Here is a 17063-nt window from a genome sequence, read left to right as displayed (position 1 = left end):
AAAATCCACTAAAACTAAGGGAAAGTATGTCTCATGTAGTTATTTAGATTTTTCAAAAATTTAAATTGATCAGTTGGAGAAACAGTGATGCTTTGAACATTCATATGTGGATACATGCATGCATTTTGCATTTCTGATATATTTATACCTAGGAGTAAAACTGCTGAGTTAGAAGGTATATTAGCTTTAGTAGATCATTTAGCATAAGCAGATAATGCTACATTGTTTTTCAAAATATTACACTATCTTAGACAGCACTGTATGAGAGTTCCTATTTGCCACCTCATTATATTATGAGACTTTTAGATTTTGGCTGATTTGGTCAGTAGATAACTGACATCTTCTCGTAGTTTTCACTTCTTTAGTGACTAATGAGCCTAAGCACCTTCTCTTATATCTGTTCGTCTTTTGCATGTCTTACTTGTAAAACGTCTGTTAATCTTTCTCTCATTTTTCCACCAGGCTGCCTAACTGTTTGATCAAATTAATAATACATTTCAGGCATATGTGTTTTTAATTTTCATATAGCTTATTTTTATCAGTCTTAAGGTTGATGCTTTTGTGTCTTGTTCAATAAATCCTTTCCATTTCAAGATCATGAAGAGATATATCTTGTATTATAGATTTACTTTTTAGATTTTTTTTTTTTTTTTTTTTTTTTGGTCCTGTCACCCAGGCTGGAGTGCAGTGGCGCAATCTCCACTCACTGCAATCTCCTCCTCCTGGGTTTCAGTGATTCTTCTGCCTCAGCCTCCCAAGTAGCTGGGATTATAGCTGTGCGTCACCATACCCAACTAATTTTTGTATTTTTAGTAGAGATGGGATTTCGCCTTTTTGGTCAGGATGGTCTTGATCTCCTGACCTCAGGTGATCCATCTACCTCAGCCTCCCAAAGTGCTGGGATTACAGGTGTGAGCCACCGTGCTGCTTTTTAGATCTTTAATTGGGTTTTTGTGTGTGGTGTGAGGTAGAGATCGTTTCCTTTAATTCTCCCACTGGTAGTCAGTTGATCCAGATGAGTTATTAGAAAGTTTGCTCTTTCCCAAGTGCTTTGTGGTATATCCTGTGTTATATATCACATACGTGAGGTCCATTTCAGTTTCTCTATTCTGTTTCACTGTCTTTTTGTCTAAACTGTCGATACTATGCTGTCTTAATTATTTTTGGCTTTAGAGTGATTTCTTTAGTGACTAATGGGCATCTTATATTTATTGGTCATTTGGATATCCTATTTGTGAACTATTAGTCTTTATCTCATTTTCCCACCAGGTTGCTTAATTGTTGATCAAATGCTTTTAAAATTTTTTTATTTCATTTTATTTTCATTTTTAGTTTTTGGTAGTACATAGCATGTGGTATTATTTATGGGGTCCATGAAATATTTTGATACAGGCATGCAATGCATAATAATCACATCATGGAAAACAGGATATCCATCCCCTCAAGCATTTATCCTTTGTGTTACAAACAATCCTATTATGTTCTTTTAATTATTTTTAAATGTACAATTATTTTGACTGTAGTCAGCCTGTTGTGCTATCAAATACTAGGTCTCATTCATTCTGTTTTTTTTTGTATCCATTAACCATTCCCACTCGCCCACACCCCCAGTGCCCACTACACCTCCCAGCCTCTGGTAACCATCCTTCTACTCTCCAGCTCCCCAAGTCCAGTTGTTTTATTTTTTAGATCCCACAAATAAGTGAGAACATGAATGTTTGTCATTCTGTTCCTGGCAAGCAAATTCTTGATAGGTAATAGCAAATCTTCCTACCTTTCCTCCTTCAAGCTTCTATGAATCAAAATTGATATGTTTATTTTATTGTATCTTTGATTCTATGCATTTGGTATGTTCTCCATTTATTTAAGTTTTCTTTAATGACTTTCATAAAGTTTTATGATTTTTCTTGTACATCTTTTGTTAGATTTATTCCTAGACATTTGTATTCTAAATGCTATCTTTAAATTTATTTATTTTACCGCTGTTCCGTCTGTGATAAAATTGATTTTTCTGTATTGATTTTGTAACCAGTAATCTCTTTTAATATTGATTTATCTCTCAATTATTTTGGATGCTGCATGTATAAAGTCTTATCTACCAATAATGATAGTTTTTTCCTTTCTTTCCAATCTTGTACTTTTTTGTGTTGTTTTGCTGGCTGTGAGTTTCATCGTGATCTTGAGTGAAAGTGGTAGTAGTGGCTTTTCTTGTCTTGTTTGCTATTTCAAAAATAAGTTTCTATTAGATTCCGCTTTGACCAACCTTGGTTTTACATTGTGTTCCCTGGACCTCACACCAAAGCTCAAGTTCTCCTGATAGGCAGATGTCCTTGTTCTCCTTACCTCTTTGAATTCCAGTTCTCACTCAGTTTCTTGCCTTTAAGTATTCCTTCCTGATTTGCCAGGTCATCAATGTATTTAAGGAGATTCTAACACTATGTCTTTCGTCCAACAAATTTCATTGCTAAAATTATGAAATCTGTCACATTTTAAGTACTACAAAATGTTACTTGATATTAATAGTAACTAAGGCGAAGAGAGTTTATCTCAAGAAATATAGTTAAAAATTAGAGAAACACTTGTAATGCACTGCACTTTCAAGGAAGTCTTTTAAGTTGACTAAGGTTATGAAAAACTGCAGATGTTACAAATGAAACCTTTAGAATGTTAACAAAGTCAATTATATTTATTGCTTACTTAATTCTGTCCGTATAATTAAATAAATTATAGTCTCAAATTTTAAATGAGGGAATTAAAGTTTCCCTGATTTTTTTTCCCCCAAAGAAAAAGTAGGAAGAAATGTAGCAAGTCGTTTACAGATTCTGCTTCATTTGATTACTTTGGATTATCATGTCTTTTCGTGGTCAGAGTTTCAAAGGTGTCAGGAGAGGTTATTATTATTATTTTTTTCTCTTTTAAAGTTCTGAATTTAGTCTGTTTCCTGTTCCTGACTTAGTACTCTCATAAATTTGGAGGGCCCTTACATGGTTGTCACTCTGCCTCCCCTCCAGTGCAGGGCCCCAGCATCTCAGTAGATGCTGCCAAAATGTTTCCCAAGACAGGAAGTTTACTACTCCTTAGTAGGGTAGAATTCTAATTTTAATTATTGGTCCAGGAGGAATTTTAAAAGTTATGGGACTGGCTTTAGAGTTTTAAATCTGCTGAAAAGAGTGGTCTTAGAGTTTTGCTCAAAATGCTTTGGAAGTTTGTTAGGCAATATTTTAAATATTGAATTTCTGATTTCCAAACTTCATGAATGTTTGGAAGAAAATTGAAAGTTTAAATTGCATTCAGGTAAGATTTAGATCATTAGGACCCTTGAAGACTATGAGTGATTTCATAGTACTCATAAAAAAGGGAGTTCAACTTGCCCACTTCATACTGTAGACTAAGATCCATTTCCTTTGAAAACTAAATTTTATTTTAGGAAAAAATGCCATAGACACTGTCAGATTCAAGAACTACCATGCCCAGGCACAATGGCTCATGCCTGTAATCCCTGAACTTTGGGAGGCCGAGGCACGTGAATCACTTGAGGTCAGGAGTTTGAGCCCAGCGTGGCTAACATGATGAAACCCCGTCTCTACTAAAAATACAAAAATTAGCTGGGTGTGGTGGCACACGTCTGTAGTCCCAGCTACTCAGGAGGCTGAGGCAGGAGAATCGGTTGAACCAGGAGGCAGATGTTGCAGTGAGCTGAGATTGCGCCACTGCATTCCAGCCTGGGCAACAGAGTGAGATTTTGTCTCAAAAAAAAAAACAAAAAAACAAATAAAAAAAACTATCATGGTAGTAATATATTTAGAAAATAGTGGTAACTTTAAATAATCCCAATTAAATATAACCATATACTTTTAAAAAATTGTTAACACATATCACCATAAAATATTGTGATGGACTGGGTGCAGTGGCCCATGCCTGTAATCCCAGCACTTTGGGAGGCTGAGGCAGACAGATCACCTGAGGTCAGGAATTCAAGACCAGCCTGGCCAACATGGTGAAACCCTATCTCTGCAAAAATACAAAAATTAGCTGGGCATGGTGGCGTATGTCCGTAATTCCAGCCAAATGGGAGACTGAGACGGGCGAATCACTTGAACCCAGGAGCAGAGGTTGCAGTGAGCTGAGATCACTTCATTGCACTCCACACTGGGCAGCAGAGTGAGACTCTTGTCTCAAAAAAGAAAAAAATAAAGTTGTGATAATTTTAAACATAATAGCCTGTGTAGTATTTAGTTGTTTCCCTTGTTTATTTGTATACATATTATTTTGTGCTTTTAATCACAATGTAGATACAGTTTATATTGATTTATTTTCTGTTTTGCATTATATTCTATATAATTATCTGTCCTTAGGTCATCACAAGAAGTATTGCATAAAATAATCCACTAAAGTCAAATACTGTAATGTATTGAAACATTTATTTATTATTGATCATTTAAGTCTCCCTTCATTTTTCTTATTAATATTGTTGTTGTAACTGTCTTAATATAAACCTTTTCTTCCTTTTGAACTCTTTCCTTAGGATCCATTTCTTGTCTAGGAAACTTAGTCAAGTCATATGAACTTCTTTATATGTTGTTTTGTCTAGGATTTCTCCAGTGATGATTCTAAGTTAGAATATAACGTAGATGCTGCAAATGGCATAGTTATGGAAGGATATCTGTTCAAACGAGCCAGCAATGCCTTCAAAACTTGGAACAGGTAATATATTTCAAATACTAGTCTTGATCTGTACATAGTTTTGATTTTCCGACTTTCTCTGTGATTTGACAGCTCTCTCCTTCGTAATCCTTTAACTCCTGTAAATTCCATAGAAACTTTCCTGAACCCAGGCTATTGAAGATAGATGCCCTTTAGAAGCAGGTGAAGAATAACATCATTAATTCTAAATTCTAAAAGTAAGCAAAGATTAAATAAGGAAGCAAGGAAAATTTTTATAATGCTTGGTCTATAGTGGCTGGCTAGCTCATTATAGTAAAGAAATTTTGAATATGGTCTACCTCCTGTATTTGTCATAAAATAGATTTGAGTACAAATTATGAATATGATAGATGAATAGGACAAGTGAGCTTTCTTTTTTGGTTTCTCCTCTATATGATGTTTATGTACATTTTGACTTAGTGTTTGCTTATTGTATTAGTCCATTTTCTCACTGTTATAAAGATACTACCTGAGACTTGGTAGTTATAAAGAAAAGAGTTTTAATTGATGCACAATTCTCCATGGCTGGGGAACAGTCATGCAGAAGGTGAAGGGGAAGCAGGCACCTTCTTCGCAAGGCGGCAGAGAGAGAGCGCTCAGGGGAAATTGCCACTTTTAAACCGTTATATCTTGTGAGAACTCCCTCACTATCATGAGAACAACATGGGGGAAACCACTCCCATGATCCAAACACCTCCCACCAGGTCCCTCTTTCAACATGTGGGGATTACAATTTAAGATGAGATTTGGGTGGGGATACAGAGCCAGACCATATTTCACCCCTGACCTTTCTCAAATCTCATATCCTTTTCACATGTCAAAATCAATCATGACTTCCCAACAGTTCCCCAGAGTCTTATCTCATTCCAGCATTAACTCAAAAGTCCAAGTCCACAGTCTCATCTGAGATAAGGCAAGTCCCTTCCGTCTATAAGCCTGTAAAATAAAAAACCAGTTAGTTACTTCCAAGATACAGGGGAGGTACAGGCATTGGGTAAATGTTCCCATTACAAATGGGAAAATATGACCAAAACAGAGGGGTCACAAGCCCCACACAAGTTCGAAATGCAGCCAGGCAGTCATTAAATCTTAAAGCTCTAAAATCGCCTTTGACTCCATGTCTCACATTCCAGGGCAGGCTATGCAGGGGGTGGGTTCCTATGGCCTTAGGCAACTCCATCTCTGTGGCTCTGCGGGTATAGCCCCTGTGTTGCTTTCATGGGCTCGCATTGAGTGCCTGCAGTGTTTCCAGGTGCATGGTGCAAGCTCTTGGTGGATCTACCTTTCTGGAGTCTGGAGGATGGTGGCCCTCTTCTCAAAGCTCCACTAGGCAGTGCCCCAGTGGGGACTGTATGTGGGGGATCCAACCCCACATTCCGTTCTGCACTGCCTTAGGGGAGGTTCTCCATGAGGGCTCTTCCCCTGCCGCAGACTACTTCTGCCTGGACCTTCAAGCGTTTCTATACATCCTCTGGATTCTGGTTGGAGGTTCCCAAACCTAAATTCTCATCTTCCATGTATCTATAGGCCTAATACCACATGGAAGCCACCAATGCTTGGGGCTTGCCCACTCTGAAGCAGTGGCCCGAGCTGTACCTTGGGCTCTTTTAGCCATGGCTGGAGTTGGAGTGGCTGGGACGCAGGGCACCAAGTCCCAAGGCTGCACAGAGCAGCAAGGCCCTGGGCCCTGGCCCACAACTGTTTTTCTCTCTGGGTCTCTGGATCTGTGATGGGAGGGGCTGCCTCCAAGATTTCTTACATGCCCTGGAGACATTTTTCCCATTGTCTTGGATGTAAACATTCAGCTCCTCATTACTTAAACGCAAATTTTTGCAGCTGGCTTGAATTTCTCCTCAGAAAATGGATTTTCTTTTATGCCTCATGGTCAGGCTGCAAATTTTCCAAACTGTTACGATCTGCTTCCCTTTTAAACTAAGTTCCAATTTCATATCTTCTCTTTGTGAAAGCATATAACGGTATGCTTTCAGGAAAAGCCAAGTCACCTCTTGAATGTTTTCCTGCTTAGAAATTTCTTCTGCCAGATATCCTAAATCATCTCTTTCAAGTTTAAGGACAGATCTCTAGGGCAGGGGCAAAAATGTTGCCAGTCTCTTTGCTAAAGTATACTGAGAGTGACATTTGCTCCAGTTCCCAATAAGTTTTTCATCTGCATCTGAGACCACCTCAGCCTGGACTTCATTGTCCATATCAGTATCAGCATTTTGGTCAAAAGCATTCAACAAGTCTCTTGGAAGTACCAGACTTTCCCTCATCTTCCTGCCTTCTGAGCCTTCCAAACTGTTCCAACCTCTGCCTGTTAGTCATTTCCAAAGTGGCTTCCACATTTTCAGATTATCTTTATAGCAGTATTCCACTCTGCTGGTACCAGTTCTCTGTATTAGTCCGTGTTCACACTGCTATAAAAATATACTACCTGAGACTGGGTAATTTATAAAGAAAGGAGTTTTAATTGACTCACAGTTCTCCATGGCTGGGGAAGCCTCAGGAAACTTAGAATTATGGCGGAAGGGGAAGCAGACATCCTCCTCACAGAGGTGGTAGGAGAGAGAGAGCTCAGGGAAACTGCCACTTTCAAACTATCAGATCTCCTAAGAACTCCCTCACCATCACGAGAGCAGTGTGGGGAAAACCACCCGCATGACCCAGTCACCTGCCACCAGACCCCTCCCGCGACACATGGGGGTTACAGTTCAAGGTGAGATTTGGGTAGTGACAGAACCAGTCCATATCACTTACGAATCTTTTTTTCCTGCCCTTTGTGAACAAAACGTTTATGAATCTTTAAGCTAGGTGATCCTGATCTTTAGATCTTTGCAATAACTTCAATGAAACAGGAGTTTTAGGAAATGGGAATTTTTTCATATGTGAAGTTGTGGCAGCTGATGCTCCTTTATTGTAAACTTGATGGCTACCAAAAACTTTGAAGGTGTTGCTAAACGAATTTTTATAAAATATAAATCTGTTAAATGTCTGTTAAAAAAATGTATAAAATATTTCATTGTATTTTCTCATGTAGTAATATACTAAAATGAAATAACTTCAGACATTATAGCTTCAACCGAAAGATTGGTTGTCGCAGGATCATTCTTCTGGGTATCAGTGATTAATTTTTTATTCAAGGATGCCTCTATTTTTGCCAAAAATAAAAAAGTAGTCAAAATTCTGTAATATGAGTAGTAGTTGGATTCTGGTTGATTTACTATTATTGGTTATAATGTGTTTATTTTATTACTTGACCAGAATATGAATTTAATGATAAAGAAGGTTTTGATTTTTTAAAATGGACGTTAGTAAATATAATTTCCTGGTAAGTTTAACTTTGTGTACATTTTGGTAAATGGAAAATTTAATGTTTTATTAAAATGGATTTCTAGTGTAATTATTTTTATGTCTTGGTGTCAAGGTTATATAGAAAAAACATTCACTGGGTGGGCATAGTGGCTCACGCCTGTAATCCCAGCACTTCGGGAGGCTGAGGCGGGTGAATCACTTGAGGTCAGGAGTTCGAGACCAGCCTGGCCAACATGGTGAAGCCCCATCTTTACTAAAAATACAAAAATTAGCCTGGCGTGGTGGTGCATTCCTGTAATCCCAGCTACGCGGCAGGCCGAGGCAGGAGAATTGCTTGAACCCAGGAGGCAAAGGCTGCAGTGAGCCGAGATTGCTCCATTGCACTCCAGCCTGGGTGAGACTCTGTCTCAAAAAAAAAAGGCATTCACTGACATTTCTGAATGTCAGTGATTTATTGAGCATTTCCCCAGAATTTGATATTGACAGATGTTTACATGGTAGATGGTTTTATTCAAAATAATTTTCTGAACCTGAGAGTGAATATAAAATGGAAAGAATAATGATTATATTTGATGTTAAACCTGAGTTTAGAGAGCTTTAAAAATAATACGTGGGCTGGACGTGGTGGTTCATGCCTGTAATCCCAGCACTTTGGGAGGCTGAGGTGGGTATATCACTTGAGGTCCGGAGTTTGAGACCAGCCTGGCCAATGCAGTGAAACCTTGTCTTTACTAAAAATAGAAAAACTTGGCTTGATGTGGTGGCACATGCCTGTAATCCCAGCTATTTGGGAGGCTGAGGCAGGAGAATCGCTTGAACCTAGGAGGCAGAGGTTGTGGTTAGCCAAGATTGTGCTGCTGCACTTCCAGTCTGGGTGACACAGTGAGACTCTGTCTCTTAATAAATAAAAATAATAATAATAATAAGAATAGTACGTGAATATAGGAGGACCAACTCAAGTGGTGTGGTTAGAAATAATGTTTCTAGCTAAAGTGAAAATGAAAATTGAAATTACATTTTCTAAGCTCTAAAAGTAAGACAGTAGTAGTCTTTTAAGCCTTTCCTGACAAATTTCTGTAGCCAGAGTAGAAGTTGGGGAAAAAAAAAAAAAGCAAAAAAACCAGCTTGACTGGTGAGTCTTTATAATAAAGATTACTCACCGGTGTGGTTTCATGGTATAATGGCAGAATTGAATTTTAGCCTTCAGATTTCAAAACAACCTCCTTAGAGTTTAGCAAAGTGAAAATACAGTAAATCCATAGAAACATACCATTATGTTAAGAAGAAAAGAAATGAACTTCCATGGACTACTCCAATGAGAGATGGTCTCAGACTTCAAAATGAAACATAGTAAGTGTTAGTGGAATATTGCACTGCCATTTAGGACAATAGAAGGAAATTAATTTTGATTTATACGTGAACCTTTTCATTATTATTTATTTTCTGAATTACATTGGCATGGATGTTAAAATGCAGCTAAAATCAAGTGAGGAATACTGGTTAAATTTTCAATTGTAGACATTCCCTCCTATTTACAAAGTGAAAAAACATTGCCTTTGGAAATAGGCTATTTTTAAAGGCGATGCCATCTATCCGTAGTGAAATGGCAGTTATTGATTAGAATCATAGACTGTAGAACACCCTTATTTTCAGTAAAGAAATGGAGCTTCAGAGAGATAGTCAGTCTTTCAAAGTCACACAGCTGGTTTGTGAACAAATTGAGATGCAAAACCTGGAACTCTCAACTCTTCCTCAAGTATCCTATGGCATTTTTCTTGCTGCGAAAATTCCAAACCATCTTTATTTTGATAGAACAAAATACAGCTTCAACTATGAAAAAATACTTCACTTTAAAAGAACTTCCTGAAACACTTACATTAGGAAAAATTATGGAGAGCAAATTAATATTGTTTCCACATCCTGTTGAAGAACGTTTTGCCAAAAACACTAGTAAAATTCTGACTTGTACAAGAATATAGCATATAAGGCCAGTCATTGTGACTCATGCCTCTAATCCCAGCAGTTTGGGAAGCCAAGGCAGGCAGAATGCTTGAGCCCAGGAATTTGAGACCAGCTTGGGCAACATGATGAAACCCCATCTCTACAAAAAACAAATACAAAAATTAGTCAGGTGCGGTGATGTGGTGCCTGTAGCCCCAGCTACACAGGTGGCTGAGGCAGGAAGACTGCTCGAGGCCAAGAGATTGAGGCTGCATTGAGCCTCTGCATTGTGCCACTGCACTCCGGCCTGGGTGACGGAGACCCTGTCTCAATCAGCCAATCAACAATGGAAGTCCAAACCTTGTGACTAAAGTCTTTAAGTATTTACTAGGTGATAGATAAGGAACTAGACAGAAGGGAGAAGAAAGAAGAGTAATCTTTTAAATGTTATGTAGAATTATCTTCTGAATTTTTAATATTAAAATTTGGAATTTAAATTTCTTAAAGTATCTCAAAATCCAGTTCTCTGTCCAGCTTAATCTATTTTACTGGACTTTGAGTAAAAGACTGTATTTATGATATTGGTGAGTTAATTTAAAAAATTCAGGAATTCAGTGATTCAAATATGAAGATTTGGGGGATTGTTTATGGATTACTTTTAGGGCACCTTTTTTGTTTTAGTCACCGTGGGTTACCACACATTTGCTATTACCTATACTTCTGTGGAACTTTTGCATACAGTTTTATCAAAATCAACTATTTAAAAAGACCTTCTGGCTGGGCATGGCGGCTCATGCCTGTAATCCCAGCACTTTGGGAGGCCAAGGTGGGCAGGTCACTTGAGGTCAGGCATTCAAGACCAGCCTGGCCAACATGGCGAGACCCCTGTCTCTACTAAAAAATATAAAAATTAACCGGTCATAGTGGCACACATCTGTAATCCCAGTTCCTTGGGAAACTGAGGTGGGAAAATCACTTGAACCCAGGGAGGCAGAGGTTGCAGTGAGCTGTGATTGTACCACTGAACTCCAGCCTAGATGACCAGAGCAAGACTTCATCTCAAAAAAAGAAAAAAAAAATCTTCTTTCTCCCATAAATATGATACACTTACTGTGTACCCACAAAATTAAAATAAAAAAAAAAAAATACTTTCTTCCTCAGGGAATTTCCAGATAGTTTTTAAACCTCACTTTGTGCTTCATAAATTACAAGTGTATTTCAGATGATTCCAAAATCTGGAATTTAACTGAATAGATAATATTTTGTATGATGTGATTGAAATAGCCTAAGGAGTAAAAAGTTTTATGTCTTATGTGGACTGTTGTAGTTTGTAATACCTCAAACATTTTATAAATCTATACAATATATTTTTCTGAAGATAATGTGAGGTCAGCACAGTAATTTTTCTTTGTCGGGTCATTTTCTCAGTATGGCGGCTTCCTTTCAGGCTCACATTATTGGATTATTAGAACTTAATCTCTCTTTTGCTTTTTATGATAAATTCAGAAAAGGTGAATGAAGAAGGAAAATAAATAGATACTAACATAATTTATTTAGTGATAACTTGGAAAAACTTGCTTGCTATGCTCTTTGTTGAAATAGAAAATACAGCTAAAAGCATAGAATATACTACATGATACTTTAAAGCAAAATGTTCTGTGTGCTGCTGGTATAGATGTAAATGTTTTATTTCTATTGGCCTTTTGTATTATAAGAAGTATATACATAGATTAAAGATTAATACTATGTATGTGTGGCCTTCAAGTCCTGTATATCATTTCATGAAAATGGGATGGGCAATTGGGAGAAATGTTTATTTGGCTAATATTTTATAATCTTTGACTTCCTCTATTTAGTGAACCTACTTTCTTTATGAAAACTTTTCATTTATCTCAGGTTTATATAGACAATTCCTACAGTGATTATTTTCCTTAACTTTTAGGAGCAGCTTATTAAGATGAGGTGCGAGGTACTATCTGTATTCTATAGCCATGAACGTTGAGGCAGAAAATAATAGTAGAGATATGCCTAAGTATGCTAAGTCCTATCAGAACTTCCTATGACATAGTATTTGAAGAACTTTTTGAATATTCCTGAAATTTTCAGAGTCCTAAGAGTTGGAATTAATTGTACGAATGCATATGTGTATAAAAAGTAAATGCAATAGATACTTTTGATTATTTTGTTAGGTTCAGAGCTTAAGCTTGTTTCTTAATTCTTGCTTTATTTTCGTATCATGCTAGTCCTTTGCTTATTTTGCACATTTTTCATTTTCATTCTTTTACCACCTTTCCTTTATGTTTTAATCCTGCCCCGTTTTTTCACACGACAGGAAAAAGCCCGATCATATCAGGTACCAAATGGCTTCCTTCCCTTTACCCTCATCTTACTCCAGTTTCCTTTTTGGCACGAGAAAGCTCATAATTAACTTGTGTTTCAGTTGGATTACTTGCAATGGATAAAAAGTCTCTTTATGTTTTAAATTGGGAAGAAAATATAAATACTTTATTTGAGAAATGGAATTATATCTTTTAATTGCACATCTCCTCAATTTGTTTTAATCTGTAAAGGAATATTTGATTTATTTATAATTACCCAAAGAAGATACAGATTGAGTAATTTTCCTTTTTAAAATATGTCTTATCTTTTTAAAAAGAGAAAGGCTGGATATGGTGGCTTACACCTGTAATACCAGCATTTTGGGTGGTCGAGGTTGGAGGATTACTTGAGCCCAGGAATTGGAGACCAGTCCTGGCAACATAGCAAGACCCCGTCTCTGCCAAATACATACACAAATAAGAAATTAGCTGGGTGTGGTGGCATGCCTCTGTGGTCCCAGCGTCTCCAGAGGCTGAGGTGGGAGGATCACTTGAGCCCAGGATTTCCAGACTGCAGTGAGCTGTGATTGTACCATGACACTCCAGGCTGAGTGACAGAGTGAGGCCCTGTCTCTAAAAAAAATTACATATATGTCTAAACAAATAAAAATATAGAGGGAAATAAGCCAGTAAACTCTTTTTAAAAATTTGAGCAGTAACTAGGATTAGTCCTTTTGGTAAAACCATATTGATTATGTTGAAAGAATACATTGTCAGTTTCTTACCTTTTTTTTGTTTTGCCATTTATTTTCTCTGTATAAAAATAAATTGAAGGCCGGGCGCGGTGGCTCACGCCTGTAATCTCAGCACTTTGGGAGGCCGAGGTGGGTGGATCACAAGGTCAGGAGATCTGGCTAACATGGTGAAACTAAAATACTAGATTCTACTAAAAATACAAAACAAATTAGCCGGGCGTGGTGGCGGGCGCCTGTAGTCTCAGCTACTCGGGAGGCTGAGGCAGGAGAATGGCATGAACCTGGGAGGCGGAGCTTGCAGTGAGCCGAGATTGTGCCACTGCACTCCAGCCTGGGCGACAGAGCGAGACTCCGACTCTAAATAAATAAATAAATAAATAAATGAAGTAAAGGAGCATTTATGTTCAGGCTTTTAATTTTTACCAATTGTTTACCTGTTTGACACTTAAATGGATATGTAAATAAACCCATCATCCTTATAGTTCTAGTAATAAAGCTTCTGCAGATTTCAAAGTTTGACTTTTACTCATGTTCTTGATTTCAAGAGCAGTGTGAGACTAGTGATCAAACATGGTAAAAGATAACTCGATTTTTTTGTGTACGTATATATATTTTTTCCTGCCCAAATGTTGTCATTTGGAAACTCTAATTGGTATGTTAATATTAATAATATTTAATAATTTATAAATTTAATATTTACAACATATATTTTTAAAGTGTAATATTTAGAATTTAATAAAATGTGTATTGTATTGAGTTATTTCAATTTGAGGTACAAAGTGGTACCTTATTTTTCTTAATGAAACACATTTTACTATTTTAAAAACTGTCTTGATTGGGCGCCGTGGCTCATGCCTGTGATCCCAGCACTTTGGGAGGCTGAGGCGGGCAGATCACCTGAGGTCAGGAGTTCAAGGCCAGCTTGGCTAACATGGAGAAACCCCGTCTCTACTAAAAATACAAAAATTGCCGGGCGTGGTGGTGCATGCCTGTAATCCCAGCTACTCGGGAGACTGAGGCAAGAGAATCGCTTGAACTCAGGAGGCGGAGGTTGCAGTGAGCCGAGATCATGCCATTGCATTCCAACCTGGGCAACAGAGTGAGACTCCGTCTCAAAAACAAAATCAAAAAATAAAACAAAACAAAAAGCTGTCTTGTATTTTGGCTTTGTGGTCAGTTTCTGAATCCAAAGTTAAGTATTTTTTCTATATTTCACGGTCCATGAGCTGTGTTTAAGTCTTACTTTTCCTTTTCTTAGAAATGTTAATAACAATTACGGCTGGGCGTGGTGGCTCGTGCCTGTAGTCCCAGCACTTTGGGAGGCCAAGGTGGGTGGATTGCTTGAGACCAGGAGTTAGAGACCAGCCTGACCAACATGATAAAACCTCATCTCTGCTAAAAATACAAAAATTAGCAGGGTGTGGTGGCGTGTGTCTGTAACCTCAGCTGCTCAGGAGGCTAAGGTACCAGAATCGCTTGAACCCAGGAAGCGGAAGTTGCAGTGAGCCAAGATCACACCCCTGCACTCCAGCCTGGGTGACAGAGTGAGACTCTGCCTCAAAAAAACCAAAGAAACAAGAACAACAGCAACAGTGAAATGTTAATAACAACTAGGATTATTCTATAGAAAGAATTAAAAATTATATTCCCTTTTACTTGATTAAAGTTTTGATCAATGTTAGGTTATTAGTTTTTTTGTTTATAATAGCAATGGAGGAGTGATAGTGTCGTAAGACACACAGGTCTTAGTATAATAACTGAAAAAATGTTTTCTACCTAGGATGTATGACCTTTTTCCTTAAGAGATGTAAAATTAAGAGTTTATATTTTCTTTCCTCAGTTTATAAAAACTGATGATATGAAAACGTCATTCAGAAGCAGATAGATGGCAGAGGAACTGGGTTTCAGAAATACATATGATCCTTAGAGTTAGTAATCAGAGGGATAGATCTCTGACAACGACATATGTTGTAATACAGCATTTTGATACTATTTTTAGAAGATATTGTCTTAAGATGCAGCAGGTCAAGAGAAGTTAATTTTTTGAAGACTTCAGAAGCGTGAAAAGTTTACATAAGTGTGATTTTTGTTGCTCAGTAAAACTCTTGGTAGCTTTCATCGAATTATAGAATTTACTATGATATAAAACAAATGATTTTGTATTACTACAGTTCACCCTACTTCAAATGATTTTTACATAAATGCTTTCATCCGTATCAGAGATTGTTTCCATTGCATGTCATCCCATGTGGCAGGGTCGCACCATTTTGTTTGTTTGTAGGTATTTCCTTAACATTTCTAACCAACTATGTGTCCCAAAGTAAAGAAACCCAGAAGTTCTTCCTTTTCTAGCCTACCTCTTGATGATTTGCATTTAGAGGCAACCCAGCTCATTTTATCTAGATGCTTATTTAACAAATGTCTTTTTTAATAATAAAGGTGATTCCTCTTTAAGTGTTAAGAAAACCTAACAGTCTTTCTAGTGAATGGCTTAAAAATGGAAAAGCATCTTCTAGTCATGAGATGAGAACAGCTTTGGATAATTAACTTAATTTTAAAACAGAAATTCTAAATGTCTAAATACAATTGATAATGCTTCATATTAGTACCAATGAAAAGGTAGAATCTCTATCTGCTAATTGATTAATAACTAATGTTACAGTAGAAATCATCTCACATGAAACTAATTTTGAAATAATGATTCAAATACTGTTTTACTTTTCATGCTTGATAAGAAGTTTTGCTTTCTTTTCTGAATGGCTTTTGGCTGTGAATTTTTTTTATGCCTTTAGGTCTTTTATTGTTTTAATAAATTAGAATTAGTAAATATGTCATACATAGCTTAGATTTTTCTTCTAAAGAAGATCATAAGTAAATTGTTTGCCTAATAATTTACAGTAATGAGCAGAACCATATAAATACTTGAGTGAATCATTTGTAGTAATAACTTTGATTAATTTGCTTAGGAGTATTTTATATGAAACTAAGACCAAGCTAATTTGTGATTATCTCTTGTTAGATGTCAGTTCTGACATGATTAGTTTTCTGTTGTGCTTATCAAATCAGACTCTTACTGAATTATCTGCCGAAAGGTTGAAAATAAAGCACAATTTGTTTCAATGTTTTTCTGTATACAAGTGGATACCTTTTTTTTTTTTTTTTTTTGAGACAGAGTCTTGGTCTGTGGCCCAGGCTGGAGTGCAATGGCGTGATTTTGGCTCACTGCAACCTCTGCCTCCCAGGTTCAAGTGATTCTCCTGCCTCAGCCTCCTGAGTAGCTGGGATTACAGGCACCTGCCCCCATACCTGGCTAATTTTTGTATTTTTTATTAGAGACTGAGTTTCACCGTGTTGGTCAGGCTGGTCTCGAACTCCTGACCTCAGGTGATCCCCTCGCTTTGGCCTCCCAAAGTGCTGGGATTACAGGTGTGAGCCACCGTGCCTGGCCACAAGTGTATACTTTTATTCACAATATACATTTATGCCAACTTTATAAGAAAAGCAATTATTTCTGGGGAAAGAGGTCAGTTATTTTGAGGAACCTCAAAACTGTAAATTTGTACTTTAAAACAGTTATTATTTGGTGATAGCATAAAGGATAACTGCTTTTGTTAGGATGTAAATTTATGACATGAAATTAATCAAAATGTAGTACTTTAATTTTCCCAACCTGTGGTTTTAAAACATTTGTTCTTTACTTTCAATAGTTTTCCCATATTAGAATCAGTTTATATAAAGCAAAATAATACAATGCACTTCTCAAAACATAATTACTACAATGTGATTTCCAGTGCTTTCTCAAATATTTCATTTCTAACAATGGAAATAAATTATGTTTATGAAAACTTAATCTATTTTGTGTTTCTGTAGGCGCTGGTTTTCAATACAGAATAATCAGTTGGTTTACCAGAAAAAATTTAAGGTAGGTGTTAATAAGTGAAAACCCAATGAGTTACCAATTTCAGTTATTTATCTTTTTGTTTTGGTAAACATTGAAGTCTATAAATACTCATGTGTGTAAAATTTTTTTTTT

The 17063-nt window shown here is 36.9% G+C and overlaps 1 protein-coding gene and 1 long non-coding RNA gene across 2 annotated transcripts in view; one reads left to right on the top strand and one right to left on the bottom strand.

Annotated features, from left to right (window-relative positions):
• Positions 1 to 17063, bottom strand: part of LOC108530514 (uncharacterized) — an 82401-nt gene that overhangs the window by 21872 nt on the left and 43466 nt on the right. The window lies entirely within an intron of this gene.
• Positions 1 to 17063, top strand: part of ACAP2 (ArfGAP with coiled-coil, ankyrin repeat and PH domains 2) — a 186118-nt gene that overhangs the window by 131077 nt on the left and 37978 nt on the right. The window contains 2 exon segments of the mRNA XM_017873479.1: positions 4592 to 4704; positions 16901 to 16952. Coding sequence (XP_017728968.1) covers positions 4592 to 4704; positions 16901 to 16952 — 165 coding nt within the window.

Source organism: Rhinopithecus bieti, unplaced genomic scaffold (genome assembly GCF_001698545.2).
Source record: "Rhinopithecus bieti isolate Rb0 unplaced genomic scaffold, ASM169854v2 scaffold_5626, whole genome shotgun sequence".
In the NCBI taxonomy this organism is placed as follows: domain Eukaryota; kingdom Metazoa; phylum Chordata; class Mammalia; order Primates; family Cercopithecidae; genus Rhinopithecus; species Rhinopithecus bieti.
Note: the sequence above shows the minus strand (reverse complement) of the source record. Positions and strands in the feature narration are given on the sequence as shown.